The 15,003-nt window shown below is 37.1% G+C and overlaps 2 protein-coding genes across 4 annotated transcripts; both read right to left on the bottom strand.

The window, feature by feature from the left end:
* Positions 1-966: 966 nt before the first annotated feature.
* On the bottom strand, positions 967-5,136 carry LOC137739498 (uncharacterized). 2 transcript variants are annotated; one of them, XM_068479084.2, is made up of 8 exons: positions 4,647-5,136; positions 4,484-4,559; positions 4,036-4,165; positions 3,796-3,910; positions 3,185-3,276; positions 3,022-3,091; positions 2,822-2,904; positions 967-2,110 (listed from the first exon to the last, which is right to left on the bottom strand). In XM_068479084.2, exons 1-8 carry the CDS (start codon positions 4,971-4,973, stop codon positions 2,014-2,016), a joined length of 990 nt encoding a protein of 329 aa, XP_068335185.2. In that variant the 5' UTR covers positions 4,974-5,136; the 3' UTR covers positions 967-2,013. The 2 variants fall into 2 exon arrangements, with proteins under 2 accessions (XP_068335185.2, XP_088555736.1); XM_088699610.1 differs by lacking the exon at positions 967-2,110 and having other exon boundaries at positions 2,543-2,904; positions 4,647-5,122.
* Positions 5,137-6,185: 1,049 nt separating this feature from the next.
* Positions 6,186-11,314, bottom strand: LOC137739565 (D-3-phosphoglycerate dehydrogenase 3, chloroplastic). 2 transcript variants are annotated; one of them, XM_068479180.2, is made up of 5 exons: positions 10,490-11,314; positions 7,914-8,290; positions 7,562-7,672; positions 7,370-7,465; positions 6,186-7,288 (listed from the first exon to the last, which is right to left on the bottom strand). In XM_068479180.2, the coding sequence occupies exons 1-5, from the start codon at positions 11,130-11,132 to the stop codon at positions 6,620-6,622; spliced, it is 1,896 nt and encodes a 631-aa protein (XP_068335281.2). In that variant the 5' UTR covers positions 11,133-11,314; the 3' UTR covers positions 6,186-6,619. The 2 variants fall into 2 exon arrangements, with proteins under 2 accessions (XP_068335281.2, XP_088556454.1); XM_088700328.1 differs by having other exon boundaries at positions 7,370-7,461; positions 7,558-7,672; positions 10,490-11,220.
* Positions 11,315-15,003: the final 3,689 nt, after the last annotated feature.

The following is a 15,003-nucleotide window of genomic DNA, read 5'->3' as shown; positions in this document are numbered from 1 at the left end:
AAATCCTTCAGCATTACAATGACATTACGCAATGTGAAAACAAGGCATGGACTTGCGTATGTCTCGTCCAAAAGTGGAGCTGACTGCACACGACCACGTCAATACGGGGGACGGGAAAAGGATTCCTCCAACTATTTTAAGGGAGGGAGGCCCTACTTACTTAACTACCATCAATTGTGACTTCTGACCTTCCGCGAAATAAACATAGTATTTTACTTGTAAAAAATATAATTGAGCGTAATACTTGGTGCGCGGGTAAATTCAGGGTTTTGACAATGAAATTGTGGGAGATGGATTGTCTGCCCTCCTATTTTCATACTCTTCTCATGCTCTCCTATTTATGTGGTCACAATTAAACCACGTCAACAGTTTATATTCCTGTTACTTTTTGTTTTATTATTTCTATAAAAAATTAATATAAAATGTTAACGTGGCTTAACCGTAACCACACATCACAAGAAGGCATGCGGAGAGCATGGAAATGAAAGGGCAAACAATCCACCTCCGACATTGTGGGCGGGAATAAAATAAATACATGGTAAACTATTGTGGAAAAAAAAAAAAAAAAAAAACCACCTCTCAATTAGTTTTATTCTTAATGATATATTATCTGTAACCTCACAATTTAACGTTAATTATCGTACCAATATTATAAAACCAAAAATATAAGATGACAAAAAGTACATAAAAAGTCAGTGAGTCGCCTTAGCTTTTCTCACATTCCACATCCCATTTGACAAATGTGGTCGGAGGAAAAAAACATCGGAAACATGGACCAAGACCCATGAACCGTCACATCTTTAGTCTCCAGATGTTTAGCCAACGATCCGACGGTTATGGATATCGGTCCATGCTATGGGTCAATCCATTCTAGTTGCGAAAGCACATATAGAAAATCAGTGCGTATGATCAAAATCAAGAGCACCCAATAAGGTCAAGTAGGGCATGCATAAAGTGAAGCAAGAATTGCAAACTACCCACTTTCTATTTTTCTTCACTTTCCAGTAAGTCTTCACAACCTATGAATTCAGTTCGCTTACAAGTAATCAATGGCACGCAAGGACCAACGCATAGTTCCATCATATTTGCTTCAAACTAGTTATGGAAAAAATGTGTTTCCTCTCACCGATAAACATCAAGATACCTACTAATCTCGAGGCCAGAAGTACACGAAAATTGCTTGATGATTGCCTAGTGAAGTAATACCTGAAACAAATGAGCAGCCGACTACACCAGACCTCCTCAAATGAATAGTGCATTGTCATTTGGTATTGGAATATCCTGTATATAAACCACACAGCATGTATATAATACCCAACATCTTTCTGAAAAGTCATGCTTCGAACATCTTGAATGGTAAAACTGCATGTCTAGCTCCTCGCTTAAACGATGATCCATGACTAGTCTAAGTTATTAGTATGTCGTGGGGATGGAAATGATAAACGTGATGGAAATGGAAAACATGATAATTAATGGTGTGTTTTCCTAAGTATCCACAACGGAATGGAAGTTATGCCATCAAATAGAACTGAGGACCACCTTCAGATGATTGGTTGAGATAAGTTAACCACTCAAACCTATGTTAAAAAATAATGTAAGCTAGCAAGAAGTCTATATGGGTGGGCATTCCTAATTTCGACATACAACAATTTAATCTGTAGACCAATGCACGACCCACCACCCTACAGATGATAACAATATTTTTGCCCCTAACATTGCATTAACACATATTGCTGAAATATGCATGTCACAAATAGGCTATAAGATGATAACAATTTGAGCCCCTAATATCCAGGCATTAACACATACTGCTGAAAATGCATGTCACAAGTACGTTATAACATGGCCAAATGGTATGTTCATGATGCCACTAAGTGCATTCATTCACATGAGGGGAGATGCTAATGCTGATGACGTGACTATGAAATGGATGCATGCAACAGCTGCAAGATGCATCCTATCATGTGGTTGTGATTGTCTCTAGCATAAGGAACAGAGTACATCCCCTTCAAGCTACTGGTATGTCATAGCCGGTGGAGCTCCATTGGCAGCAGGGACAGCACCAGGGTGGTTTCCATCCTTCCTTTTCCCAAATGGGTTCTTTGAATATGTATTTATAAGTCAAGGAAAAAACATATATTGCCAATCACAAAAGGAACATAGACAAGTCATGAGTAACATATATATCTGTGGTGAGGTGGATCAGAATTCAGAATATATATATATATATATATATATATATAGAAGTTATTTTAAGGAATATTGGAACTAAAATTATTCTGTAAGATAAAAATCTTGCTGCAAATGCCATTTGGTAATCTAAACTTTGGTATCACTATGATATACCAAGCATAAAAGGGTATTCAAACCTTTTATTCATGTAACATTAATCAGTCACACTGACGCACAGAGAAAAGGCACATCAACAGATGACTTTTGCACGTCACTAAATAGGATTTGCTAAACTCCGTATACTAAGTTAAGACAACTTTCGTGATTATGTAGAGCATCGACATACTATACATCTGGAAACCTAGATTAAAAAATAGGGCAAGAACCTGATCGATCTGACTCAGCATTGGATCAAATAACCCACAAAACAAAAATCCATCCTAGAAAACAGAGTTTTGGAAACATGAATGTTACAGGTGACTTGAGAAAGTAGAAACTAGTCACGGTCATACATGTAAAACAGTCCAGCAACCAGGTACATGAGAGCACGAATTTTGACCTATGCTTATTTATACTTGCAGTCCAATTAATATTAAGTTGCATAAACAACAAACAAAATATCAGCCATAAGAAAATTACAAAAGGATATTGTATTCTCATGCCTACAGAACCAGAACTGGGGATAACAGCACCCTGCAAAGCGTGGTGCACATTGGTGGCACTGTTCACATCCTGCATGGGTTATACAGAAAATCTGTTTAGTAAATATAGAAAAGGGCAGGCACTCAGAATATTTATCCTAATATGAAAGCGTCAATGAACAGCGTTTAATTGCTAAATATTACTTACTTCAAACTCAATGAAACAAACAGTATGCCTTTCTTGTCTTAAGATCTTCATTTGCTTAAATCCAGGTTGTCTGCATTACCAAAAATTTATATTTAGCTTGACACCTTTCTTATGAAACAAAGAAATGAAACACATCCTAAGATAAGGGAAGAGACATTCATACGAGCTGAAAAGGCCCCTCAGTTCTTCCTCATTAATTGTCTCTCCCAGATTTCCAATAAATAAGGTATTGCACGGTGGGTTATCTTTAGTGTTCTGCAGGAAACAAGAACCATCATAAAGAAGAACAAATTATATTTATCGGCTTCCTACATCATGGACAGCCAACAGTTATGAAAAAATTGGCCACTACGAAACAACAAAAGCACAGCAAACAGGAAGAAAGAAAGTGGGGAATAACAAACAAAATAAGCTACATAAAGGGAAGAAAATAAATCTTTGAACTGTGAGTTGAACAAGTAAAAATGAATAGCTAATCTGCTTAGTTAGTTTAAATATCATTTTAAGGCTGCACTTCAGTTTTTTTCTTCTTCGATATAATATACATTCATTTATATAAACAAGAGAAGAAGGGGTACAGTGGTTGTTTGACTAAGTGATGGCTAGACAAACTATATCTCTTGATAACTATCAATATCTCAACTCCCCACACACACCCCAATCCAAAGTAAAAAAAAAAAAAAAAGGAAATTTGTGAGGTTCATGCAAACTCATAAATTAGCAAACACAAACTCTTTACCCAACATTTTACACACACAAAGCATAGTGGATTACCAGAACAGGTACATAGCTACTCGGTGCTGGTACAGGAGGAGGAGCATGCATTTGTACTGGAGGAACAGGATAACCACCATATGGATCATACGTAGGAGGTGGTGGAGCCAGATACCTGGGCCACACGAGCAACATTCACATGCGAAAATGTGAAATATCCGGCAAGGAAAACATATGCTCTATTGAGCAGCAGAAACAACTAAATTTTATTTCGAAATTAGATGAGCAATGTTTGATTACCCGTGTGGCCCCCAAACAGGTGGAGGAGGAGGATGAAAAGGAGATGGACTGCTATAGCCAGCCTGTGAGTAGTCACCACCAGTTCGCAAACGTTTACTCTGATCATAAGGGCTTGTATCGCCTACAATTCCTATAGTTTCCAACTCAAATTAGATAGTAACAAAATATTCAACCAAACTCTCTAAGCTAACCAAAAACCATTGTTATTACGATTCGAACCAACATAATGCGGTAATGATAAACATAAGTAATAGAACCGACACTTGCCCATTACCGGAAACAGGAAATTCTCCCCCTATTCCACTAACAAAATTGAACTTTAAACCAAATACATTGATTACTACTCAACGTAGATAAAACTCTATGAACTAGATCCCTAACAAAATACCGAAAACAATAAAACTCTCCAATTCAACTAAAAAAGTAACAAATTAATCACCATCCTCACCTCTTTTAACAAAAAGATTCTTCTTTGCCATCTCCGTGTGCAGCACAGCCTTCGACTCCGAATCGAAAATCATACCCTAAACCCCAAAATCGAACAAAAACTCAAAATTTCAACATAAGCATCAAAATCAAAATTCAACCGTAAGAAATTATTCAAAGCTAACCTGAAGGGCGTCTTTGGCAGCAATGGCTTGATGAGCAGTGGAAAAGAGCGCGAAACTCATAGGCTTCTCGCCCTTGTTGTTGACCTGCGAGGCCTCGTATCCTGGCAACCATCTCAGAAGGTTCTGTATCTCTCTCTCCTTCACATCCTCAGGAAGACCAGTGATGAATATGGTGCGAACCTCATCGGTAAGGGGTCGGTTCGGGTTGTCGACGAGGTGGTGAGGAGGAGGAGGAGCTATAGAGCCGACAGCCGTAGGGGGAGGCGGAGGAGCGGCGGCTGCGGGCTGCCATTGCTGGTGGTACGGGTGGATCCCAGCGCCGGCCATATCCGATTTGTACGCAAAACCCTAGAGAGAGAAAGAGAGAGAGGGAAGGGAGAGAGAGTTGAGATTTTTCGGAGGTAAAAGTTGAGTGTTTGGAATGGGATTTTGCCGCGAGCGATCGGGAATTTGCCGAATAGGGTTACAGAAAACTGCAACTCTACAGGATGCGGACCCTCTGATTCACTTACCCAATAATTCAATCGCGTGATGACACGTGCCAAAGCAAGATCGTGTGGTTTATAACATTTTCGGTATTTTTGAGTTTATTTTATTTCTTCTTCCCTCGGAGAGTTTTTGTGATATTTATCGCACCGATTTATAAATCTATAGATTTTAATAGAATTCGAGAAATTTTAATGAAAATGTTATGGATTTTAATTGATTTTTAAAAATTTAACATAAAATTTTGAGTGAATACCCTCAAAGGAGAGAGGTGAGATTTAAAAATGGTTAAAAATATTATGAAATCTCTCGAATTTCCTCACTTTTTTTTTTTTTGAACCAACGATATTATCTACATTAAGGAGAGGATTAGGCTTAGCTCACAATAGGCTAGCAATAATGTGGTTCAAATTTAAATTCACCTTTGGGGAGAATCGAGCCTAAGACATCTCACTTACAAGTGAAGAATAATACTACTAGAACGTATTATTGAGTGACCTCACTTTTTAAACTCTTTAAATCAGTTTCTAATATAATACCCCTAGAATGCAATAAGCTCATTTAAAATCATGATTTAATATACCAAAACTTTCAGATAATCACTTAAAATCTTAATTGAATATCCTTAAATTTGTAAAAAGATTTAAAATCGCTCAACAAATTGAATACACCTTCTAAATCTACGTATTACAATATAAACAACATTGATTTGTCTTAGACTTTGAGTGTTCCGCACTAAAAAAACTTCTCAACAGCTCATTCGTCATGGTTGGAGTAATAATATAAATATTCAACGCAAGATAATCCTCATGTTAACAACCACATCATTAAGACCGGTCATCATGTTATGCACGATCGACCTCTACCAACTTTTAGGTGGTGAGATTTGAAAGTTGAAACATAATACCAAGAAGGAAATTTAGCAGGGTATAAATATATATTGTAGTAACACCAATTCGTCAAGATTTTGCCTCTACCAAAGCTTGGAAACCCAACCTAATTCAGCATATAGCTTGCTTACCTCCCAAGACATTACCCAATGAATACCAAGCATAAAAGAATTCTGCTGGTGCTTATTACTGAAAAACTTCTAGCATTAATGTCTGCATTTACCAAAAGAAAATTGGAAAACTTCAACAGAATTACCATACAAATAAGTCCACACACTAGCAGAAGAATTACTTCTATTACTACACCAGCACTGACAATAATCGAACAACAACAACAACAACATCGATAAGAATCGCAGAATGCGGATAAAGAACTACCAAAACTAACTAAAACATCAATCCTAATACCACCGGCTTCTGGCTTATCATGTTGGCGCGTAATACATTACCATCTAGACTAAATTCATGGCGCAACCAGGGACACGCAGAGCTGGCCGGCCTCTTTGTTTACTGCTGAAGAAGAAGAAGAACATTACTTAAACCAACTGTGATTTTTTTTTTTTTGCCTGCACCAGAAGCCTTCTCATTAGGTTTTTACTATAGCTTAAGGAACACAAACTCTTCGATATCAGGTACCTTCCCGATCTTATTGAGCAACTCCTCTTTCGGTTCCTCATCCACTCCAATCGCCATTATGGCCTTCTTCTGGACAGTTCTTCCCACACTCATAAAGTTCACATTCACATTCTCGGTCCCAAGTATGTTCCCCACCTGTCCAATCATGCCTGGATGATCCACCTGCCGGCACAGAATGAGATTTCCCTCGAGGCTCACATCCACGCCAAACGTTCCTAACAATGTCAGATGGGGCTTGCCATATTTCACTTTCCCCTCAATGCTTATGTTTCCATTTTCGGAAACACAACTTGCGAATTTGGACTCCACTTTGGAAATGTGTACTTGGATTGAAGCGATAGGGCACTCTGGAGATGCGTCGACAGCTACCCTTTCCTCGCTTATGTGCAGACCTTTATCCTTCGCAATGAAATCTGCATTGACTAGATTGATAAATGAGGCAGATATCGGTTCGATGATGCCTTTGGTGATCATGGCCCTGAGAAGTCTGGTATCCAAGTCATCGGGGTGGCGAGCTGATTGGTAAACCACCCTCACAGATTTAATCCCACTTCCTCCTGCTACTAATTGTACAGCCAACTTTCCCAGCTTCTCGGCTAGCACAACATATGGAGACAACTCAGCCAGAACCTGAGAACATGAAAATTTTGCGAGCTTAGTTAATCTTCCACGAATGTTGCCTATTCCTCTTCTACTAATAAAGCAACATACCTCAGGAGAGACCATGGGAGCGTTGACAGCGGTTGCAGAAAGTTCACCTCTCAATGCTCCAACAACAGCTTCTGCTATTTCAATGGCAACACCTTCCTGAAAATATTATGTTTTGTGCATAATTTGATGAGTTAAAGGATGTAAGATATATCTTTCGAAAAGTTTGATCAGTATCGGAGAAATTAAACGTGCCTGAGCTTCCTTTGTGCTAGCTCCTAGATGAGGTGTGACTGTTACATTCTCATGTTGCACGAGCTTACTATCTTTGGATGGAGGCTCCTCTTCGAACACATCAAGTGCAGCCTGTTACGAAACAATGTAACAAACGTAACTGTATGTTAGCATAGATCAAAACAATACTAAAGTCAGCAGAAAAAAATGGAGAAAATGTGGGTGATGGAATATACAAATGATGTTTCTCCCTCTACAGAAGAGCGAAGAAGAAAAAAATAGGTGTGCGGAAATCACTTTCTTCCTTGAAAACATGCTATTTACAATTGTATCTTCAACACTGTCAACTTTGACATAAATTAGAGAATCATACCTGAACAACAATTCCACTGTCAAGAGCTCTCACTAGTGCATCTTCATCAATGACTCCGCCTCGGGCAACATTAATGATTCGGACTCCCTTCTTCATCATTGCGAATGTTTTATCGTTGAACACCTTTGATGTAGTAGGGGTGAGAGGCATGTGCAGTGATATGAAATCTGCAGTGCCAAGTGCCTGCTCAAAAGAGACCAAATCCACACCAATTGCGCGCGCTCTATCAGCCGGTGCATAAGGATCATGTGAAATAACATGCATTCCCAAGCCTTTCGCACGTCTAGCAACTTCGGATCCAACTTTTCCAAATCCCATAACTGCCAATGTTTTCCCAACTAGAGAGACGCCAATGTACTTGTTTCGTTGCCACTTTCCTGCAAAAGTCCGGCATCAAAGTTAGCATTATGTGCAGGTTAGCAGCAGAACTTCAAAGGAAAATGCAGTCCATCCTTACACATACACAAAGAAATGTGTCAACATGTTCTTCAAGGGATCAAAATTAAAACAATAAGGTGTCAACCAAAATTTTTTACAGTCGATTTAATGAACAAAATTTCGAATTTATTGATCTCGAAAATTATGGAAATTGCAGCCCTTTCATTCACTTAGTAGAACCAACACATGTTTAGTCCAGAAACAATCAAACTCAAAGTTAGGTAGTATTCATTTTTACTTCTGCATTCCTTCCTTTGTTTTTTACTCGTATTTCTCTTTTCAATAGTCAAACATCGGAAAAATTGTGGAGTGTACTGGGAGAAGAGTGGAGTGCAGAAATCATTTCCCGGTTAGAAAACCCTCAGTCAGTCATATTTGTCTTTGATAATCAAAAGGGAAGGACCCTTAATTCCTAGCTATTAGTAGATAAAATATGTCTGACAGAATTCGATTCCTTTTCAACTTGGGAATAAAATTGTTCCTGCATGTCATGCTCACATGCGTGAATGTTCACACGTGCATCCACCTGTGGAATGTGTCGGTTCAACAGCATCCATTCAAATTATATGTACATAAAAGGTTAGGACATGGAGACACAGTTTTTTACACATATTTTGCCACTTATTTGTAGGTCACATTTCGTAATATATTTCAACGATTCAAACTTGTTATATTTTAGCACATCATTTATGATAAAGAAAATGGACAAATACAGTTCTACAAAGAAATACTCAATTTAATCAATAGTCATGTGATTTCGGAATTGAGTATTTTTGGTAGAAATGATTTTTGAAATAAGACATAAAAATAAATAGTTAAATCATTGAAATAAATTATAAAATGAGCTCAGCAAAAAGGTGCATCAAAATATGTGTTTTCGAATTCATAGATCCGTAGACGCTTTCGTTCACTTGTTGCTTGGACAATCATATTTCTACCCAGAAAGCGACAGATCCATATAAATTCAATGCGCACCCACTAAATTCAATGAATTGTAAAGGTACAAAAGCGGAAATCCGACCCCGGCGTACTGTGTACGACTGTCAGTCGCGACATCAAGCTAGACAAAAACTATTTACTTTTGCAATAATTCGATAACAATTGTTTTGCTCGAGAGAGAAAATAAACCCATCAAGTGTATCTTTAGCTTAGGTCTTTGATCCTGCAACGGGATTGCAAGTAAGAGCATTTGCCTTTACATCTAAAATAGCAAATTTGAGTCCTTACCTCTCAATATAGCTTGTATTGCATAGGAAAAAACAGCTTTAATCTTTAATCTCAAGGGCAAATTATTATGACTTTTTAGCTAAAATAGTTCTTAAGATTGACATAACTCCTTACTTTGATCCATAACAATGAACATGTATAGAATTGGTTCCTGAGTTTGTCCACTCTAAATCATTTTGGTCATTTCGTGACAAATCTGTTAATTCCTCGTTAAGTTGTCATGTGAAGACCACGCAACCGTCTTTTGAGAGCATTTTTATCAAACCCCTCCACTTAACGAGGATTTTGAGGGAATAACCAAAACGATTTACAGTGAACAAACTTAGAGACTACTTCTATCAATTTTCATTGCCAGAACCAAAGTGAGGAGTTATGTCACTCTTAGAGACTATTTTGACTAAAAAGTCAATTATTATCAACAACCAAAGTATACTACTAATTTATATTATGTTAATTGAAAGTTAAAACTAGAGATTTTAAAGTTTCATTTTTGCTTAAATTTTTATTTTTTTTAGTACATTGATATTTTTTCTTAAAAAATTTAAACTCAAGTGCTTTTTATACATGTCCATTCTCTCCTTTTAGATCCTTTTCATTTGTCCTTTGATATTAGGTAACGAATGGAGAGAGAGAGAGAGAGATATTGAAGTGCATAAATCACTTCTCAAATTTAATAATAAACCAAAATAGTTGGCCTAACAAATATAAAAAGATGATGTAAACTTAAACATAAGTTTGAAATTTCACATCCGAAAAGGAAAATCTATGCCTACCTAAAACATGTTATTTGCAAATAATTGCACATATTAAAATTTGATTTCATCCGAAACTAGGAAGTGCATGGGTCGTGAGAATTTTCTTAGAAAACTAAAACTACTAATAAAACAACAAATTAAATAAGTGTTAATTACCAGCTTTGATGGAAGCATCAGCTTGCGCAACATTTCGTGACATGGCAGTGAGCAGCGCAATCCCGTGCTCTGCGGCGGCCACGGTGTTTGCCGTGGGCGCATTAACGACCAGACATCCAAATTCTGTGGCCGCCTGCAGATTCACATTGTCTATCCCCACGCCAGCTCTCCCCACCACCTTCAACCTCCCTTTGGCCGCCTCAAACACCTGCCTGGTCACCTTCGTTCCACTCCGAACGATCAAAGCGTCGCATGTCGAGATCTTGGCGCAGAGCTCCACAGGGGAGAGGTCATACGCGCACTCCAAGTTGCCAAAGCCACGTAGGACTTGGAGACCGGCTTCTCCAAGTTTTTCGGAGACCAGGATGGTCGGAGTTGAATCTGAAGACGGTTGCTTGGGAAGCTGGGAGGACTTTGAAACGTAAGTGTCGGATGATGACTCAGCTGTTTTTAGAACGTTGGTTATGAGAAAAGAATGGGAACGCAAATTATGGGAATGGGAGAATTTTAAGGATATGGGGTTGGAGGTGGTGTGGAGGAAGGAAAGGAGGTAGGGTTTGGATGGTGGTAGCGGGACTTGAGACAGTGTCGCTGAGGCGGTGAAGGCGGAGGAGGAGATGACCTTGATGGAGGAGGAAGCCATGGAAGCTAGGAAGCGTTTTGTAATTTTCCTTTTTTCCTGTGTTTTTGGGAATCTGTGTGATTGTGGGCCGGTGTCTTGTTTTTTTAAAGTCGTTGGGATATTAAAGCAGAGTTTGTAATTAAACCAAATTTGGGTTAATTTAAAAAAAAAAAATTTAGCTTTTAATTAGGTATGCATGGTTTGTTGAATAGGAGAGGATGCAACTAAGAATAGACAAAGTTTTGGAGATCGAATTTTTTTTACTTTTGATTACAGCCACTGCAGTGTTTTTCCTCTAAAACCATGGGTTCTAGTTGCACGAGTGAATTTAGAAAGCAACACGTAAAAGTAACCATTTTGGCTTTTTCAACTAAAATGGTCACTGAAATTTGTATAATTTTTTACTTTAGTCTTTGAGATTTAAAATCGATAAACATGGTCCCTCAGTTTGTATTTTTGTCATTTTGATCCTTATTTAACAGAAATTTTTCACGGAATGACCAAAATGATTAACAATGAACGAACTCAGGGACCATTGATTTCAAATCTCAAGAACCCAAATAAAGAGTTATGTCAATCTCAATAACTATTTTAGCTAAAAAGCTTTCTTTTCTTTTATGCTATAGGAATCGTAACATACTCTCATTTATGAGATTCAAAGTGAAAATATCTTCCAACCAAATATAGACATATGTTATTAAACCAAATGGTCATTAGCAAAGAACTTTAAGAACACAAAAAGTCATGGCATACCATATTCATTGATTTTTTGCGAAGAATATGAGATTTTCATGACTTCCACGACTCAATCCCTCGTTGAAAAAGTCCTTGGTTTAAACTTACAAGAGTGTTTTGCGTCCAGGGCATTCAAAAATTAAGATTTGCTCATCTGCTCATCGCATACTTGTTCATTACTAGAGGTTAATTTGCATGGACGCATTTGGCATTCCTTTTAAATCAACGATCCTTCTTCCTAATCACGGTCTCTGTTTCCATATTTTCTGAACTTTTAGGTACAAATTTGACAAATGAATTGCAACCCTAGGCTTTTAGGATCTTTGGTTTTCGTAGAGGCTTCAAGTTTTCCCATATTGTTTAGGCATCGCTTCTCTACTTTAACCAAATCTCTATAACAAATAAGGCTTCATTTCTCTACCTAAAAACGAGTTTGGTCAAATATAGGAGAAAATTTTCAATGTGCCGGAATACGATCCGTTATACCAAGTGTTATAGTATAAGTCATTGAATTATTTTTTTTTTCAAGTATCCAACCACTATTATGACAGTTGTTTGCAGAATCGTGTTTCTGACAAATTGAAAAAAACTATCCAAATATAGATCACATGCATGATTGGTCAGCTAAGATAGACAAGCACCGACTTTTCATTTTTTCCAATCAAGTATAGCCACGAGTCACTACTTCCAAGTTTCACGTAAATAAGAGCTATATGAAAATTAACTTTTGTTTAAGATTGATTGTACATACTACATATTCAAGCAGAATTGATGGTTTGATCAATAACATGGATTTTTCTTCGATGTGAATTCTGATTGCATGCAAACGCAGATTTAGCCGTTAAATTATTGCAAATTATTGCAAACACAGTTGGAATCATTGAATTATTGAGTTCATCATTTCAATAAATTAATCACGAGTCACTATTTATGTTTACCGTCAATGCAATGGAAATTACACTGAGAATATTATAACATGTCAAGTGGGAAATATTATAATTTCAATCCCACTACAAATTTACAATTTATCTCTCAAAAAGGAAGAACACATCATGTCTTGGAACCTCTTTATCTGTGGGGACCCAAGCATTCAACTTTGTCTTTTCATGGGTCCTTCTTATTTCCGAAAGTTTAAGTGCTTCAATTTTTACTTGAAGGTGTGGAATCCCTTTTGCCACAATTTAAAACATGTGGTTAAAGAACAGATAATCATTCATTGATACCATACAATAAGACATTTTAATGAATTTTGAGTCGTAATGAAGTATTTGTTGTAAAAAAAAAGTATTTTTCAGCTTGTTTTCATCATGTAAATGTCACATGAACGAATCATTTTATTGTTTTAGTAGACGGTCAGATGGACAAAAATGTTACAGAATGACTAAATTGAGACACATAATGCATTCGAGGTTTATGTAATTAAAAAAAAAAAGCCAAATTGGATGAATGATCTCTGTGGTCATAAGGTATTCAGAAGCTAGCCCATGTGCTAAAAAAACTCGGATTTAAACCCTTGTGGTGTACTTCGTTAGCAAATTTAATCCAAAAGTGAGTTTTCTGTTAACTATCTATTAATACATGAGTAAAATTGTACTTTGACATGTGCACTCTACCTCGTCTCTCTGCTCTTTCTGTAATTTGAATTTTCACAAAACCAGTTCTGAGAAAGCCGTCATTGAGATCGGCATGAAGCTTCAAGACTCGCCTCTCGTTGCTTTCTACGAACAACAAGAATTGAAAGGCTTGAAAGACTGGCCTCTCGCAGAACATTCTCAATGTTCCAGTCCTCTATAACATTGGAGTTTCATGGCAGACTTTAATGTGTGGTCTGCTTGGAATTCCTCCATCAAATGGAGTCATCCCACAGGCTCCAGGTAATCACACAAAACCTTTTCTTTATCTAACTGTATGGAAATATGCAAAATGCCTATCGACAAATGCAGACGCCTTTGGTTTACCAGGAGGCCTCATCTCGAGTATGACAAGAATATATATTTTGATTTTCAAGTTTTTTGATATATTAAACCTGTGGCCTTGACTTGCAATGGCAAGAAGGTCGTAGTTTAGAACATTTGATGATATTAATTACCAGGTGATCATCGTGCTTTAATTGAAACACTTTTGTATTGCAGGGACTGAATGAATTAAAAGAATCAACCATCCAGGCAGCTTCAAGTATGGGAAATTATATGGATGCACCAATTGATGAGACAATATTTGATATTGAGAAAGAGATTGATGATTTATTGCCGGTCGAGGTGAAGGAGCACCGTCTCGGTAATCTGCTTCAAGCGGTATTGGTGGGGGATGTGTTACAGAGAGAGCAGAGAGACGAGGGAGAGTGCACACGTCAAAGTACAATTTTACCTATGTATTAACAGATAGTTAACGGAAAAATCACTTTTGGACTAAATTTTCTAACGGAATACACCACAGGGGTTTAAATTCGAGTTTTTTTAGCACATGAACTACCTTCCGAATACATTATAACCACAGGGATCATTTATCCGATTTGGCCTAAAAAAAAACTAAGTTAAAATAACCAAAATGAAATACGAGTTTACGTTCAAGAATTCATTCAATATCATTTATGGTGTTCTAAACTTTAGAGAGAGAATGAAGACTCATTGTAATTTCGTTCTTAATTGCATGTAAGCCTTCTTCATATGTTTGAGCGCAGATCGTGCATTTATCTAAGATCCTTAATTAAGGACATGGCTGTAACATTATTCTATTACTTTTGTGTATACTATATTTAAGGAGAATCTGAAATTTTCTTTGCTAGATCAGAGTGCTCCTAGAGAAAATATCGGTCGGGTTTGGGAAACACGATCTATAAATCCTCAGAATTTAACATTAAAAAATGAACATAACACATGCTCGTGGGTTTATTAATTATTACGAGGCTTAAATGTCAAAATGGTCCTTGTGTTATAGCCATATGACCAATTTAGTTCTCGTGTTTTCGATTTGGCTAATTTAGTCCTTGTGTTTATCTATGTTAGCCAATTTAAAGGCATTTCATTCAATCTCTTTTAAAAAATTCATAAGAAAAATTATATGAGATAGAATTACCTTTTTTCTTTACAGAAAAATGAAAATTAATGAGAAATAACACATATAAGATATAAACTTTCAATCTGAAAAATGATCAAGG

This window comes from Pyrus communis, chromosome 9, assembly GCF_041283825.1.
Source record: "Pyrus communis isolate YQ-2024b chromosome 9, ASM4128382v1, whole genome shotgun sequence".
In the NCBI taxonomy this organism is placed as follows: Eukaryota; Viridiplantae; Streptophyta; class Magnoliopsida; order Rosales; family Rosaceae; genus Pyrus; species Pyrus communis.
This window is presented reverse-complemented; position numbering and strand designations above follow the sequence as displayed.

What these genes read in the sequence shown, in the direction of transcription:
- LOC137739498 (XM_088699610.1), bottom strand. Translation starts at nt 4,973, where the DNA reads ATGGCCGGCGCTGGGATCCACCCGTACCACCAGCAATGGCAGCCCGCA. An exon ending in GAATCTTTTTGTTAAAAGAG is followed by an intron (nt 4,166 to 4,483) that starts GTGAGGATGGTG and finishes TGGAAACTATAG; the next exon opens with GAATTGTAGGCGATACAAGC. An exon ending in TTTGTTTCATTGAGTTTGAA is followed by an intron (nt 2,905 to 3,021) that starts GTAAGTAATATT and finishes TAACCCATGCAG; the next exon opens with GATGTGAACAGTGCCACCAA.
- LOC137739565 (XM_068479180.2), bottom strand. Translation starts at nt 11,132, where the DNA reads ATGGCTTCCTCCTCCATCAAGGTCATCTCCTCCTCCGCCTTCACCGCC. An exon ending in ACAGTGGAATTGTTGTTCAG is followed by an intron (nt 7,673 to 7,913) that starts GTATGATTCTCT and finishes GTTTCGTAACAG; the next exon opens with GCTGCACTTGATGTGTTCGA. An exon ending in CTAGCACAAAGGAAGCTCAG is followed by an intron (nt 7,466 to 7,561) that starts GCACGTTTAATT and finishes TAATATTTTCAG; the next exon opens with GAAGGTGTTGCCATTGAAAT.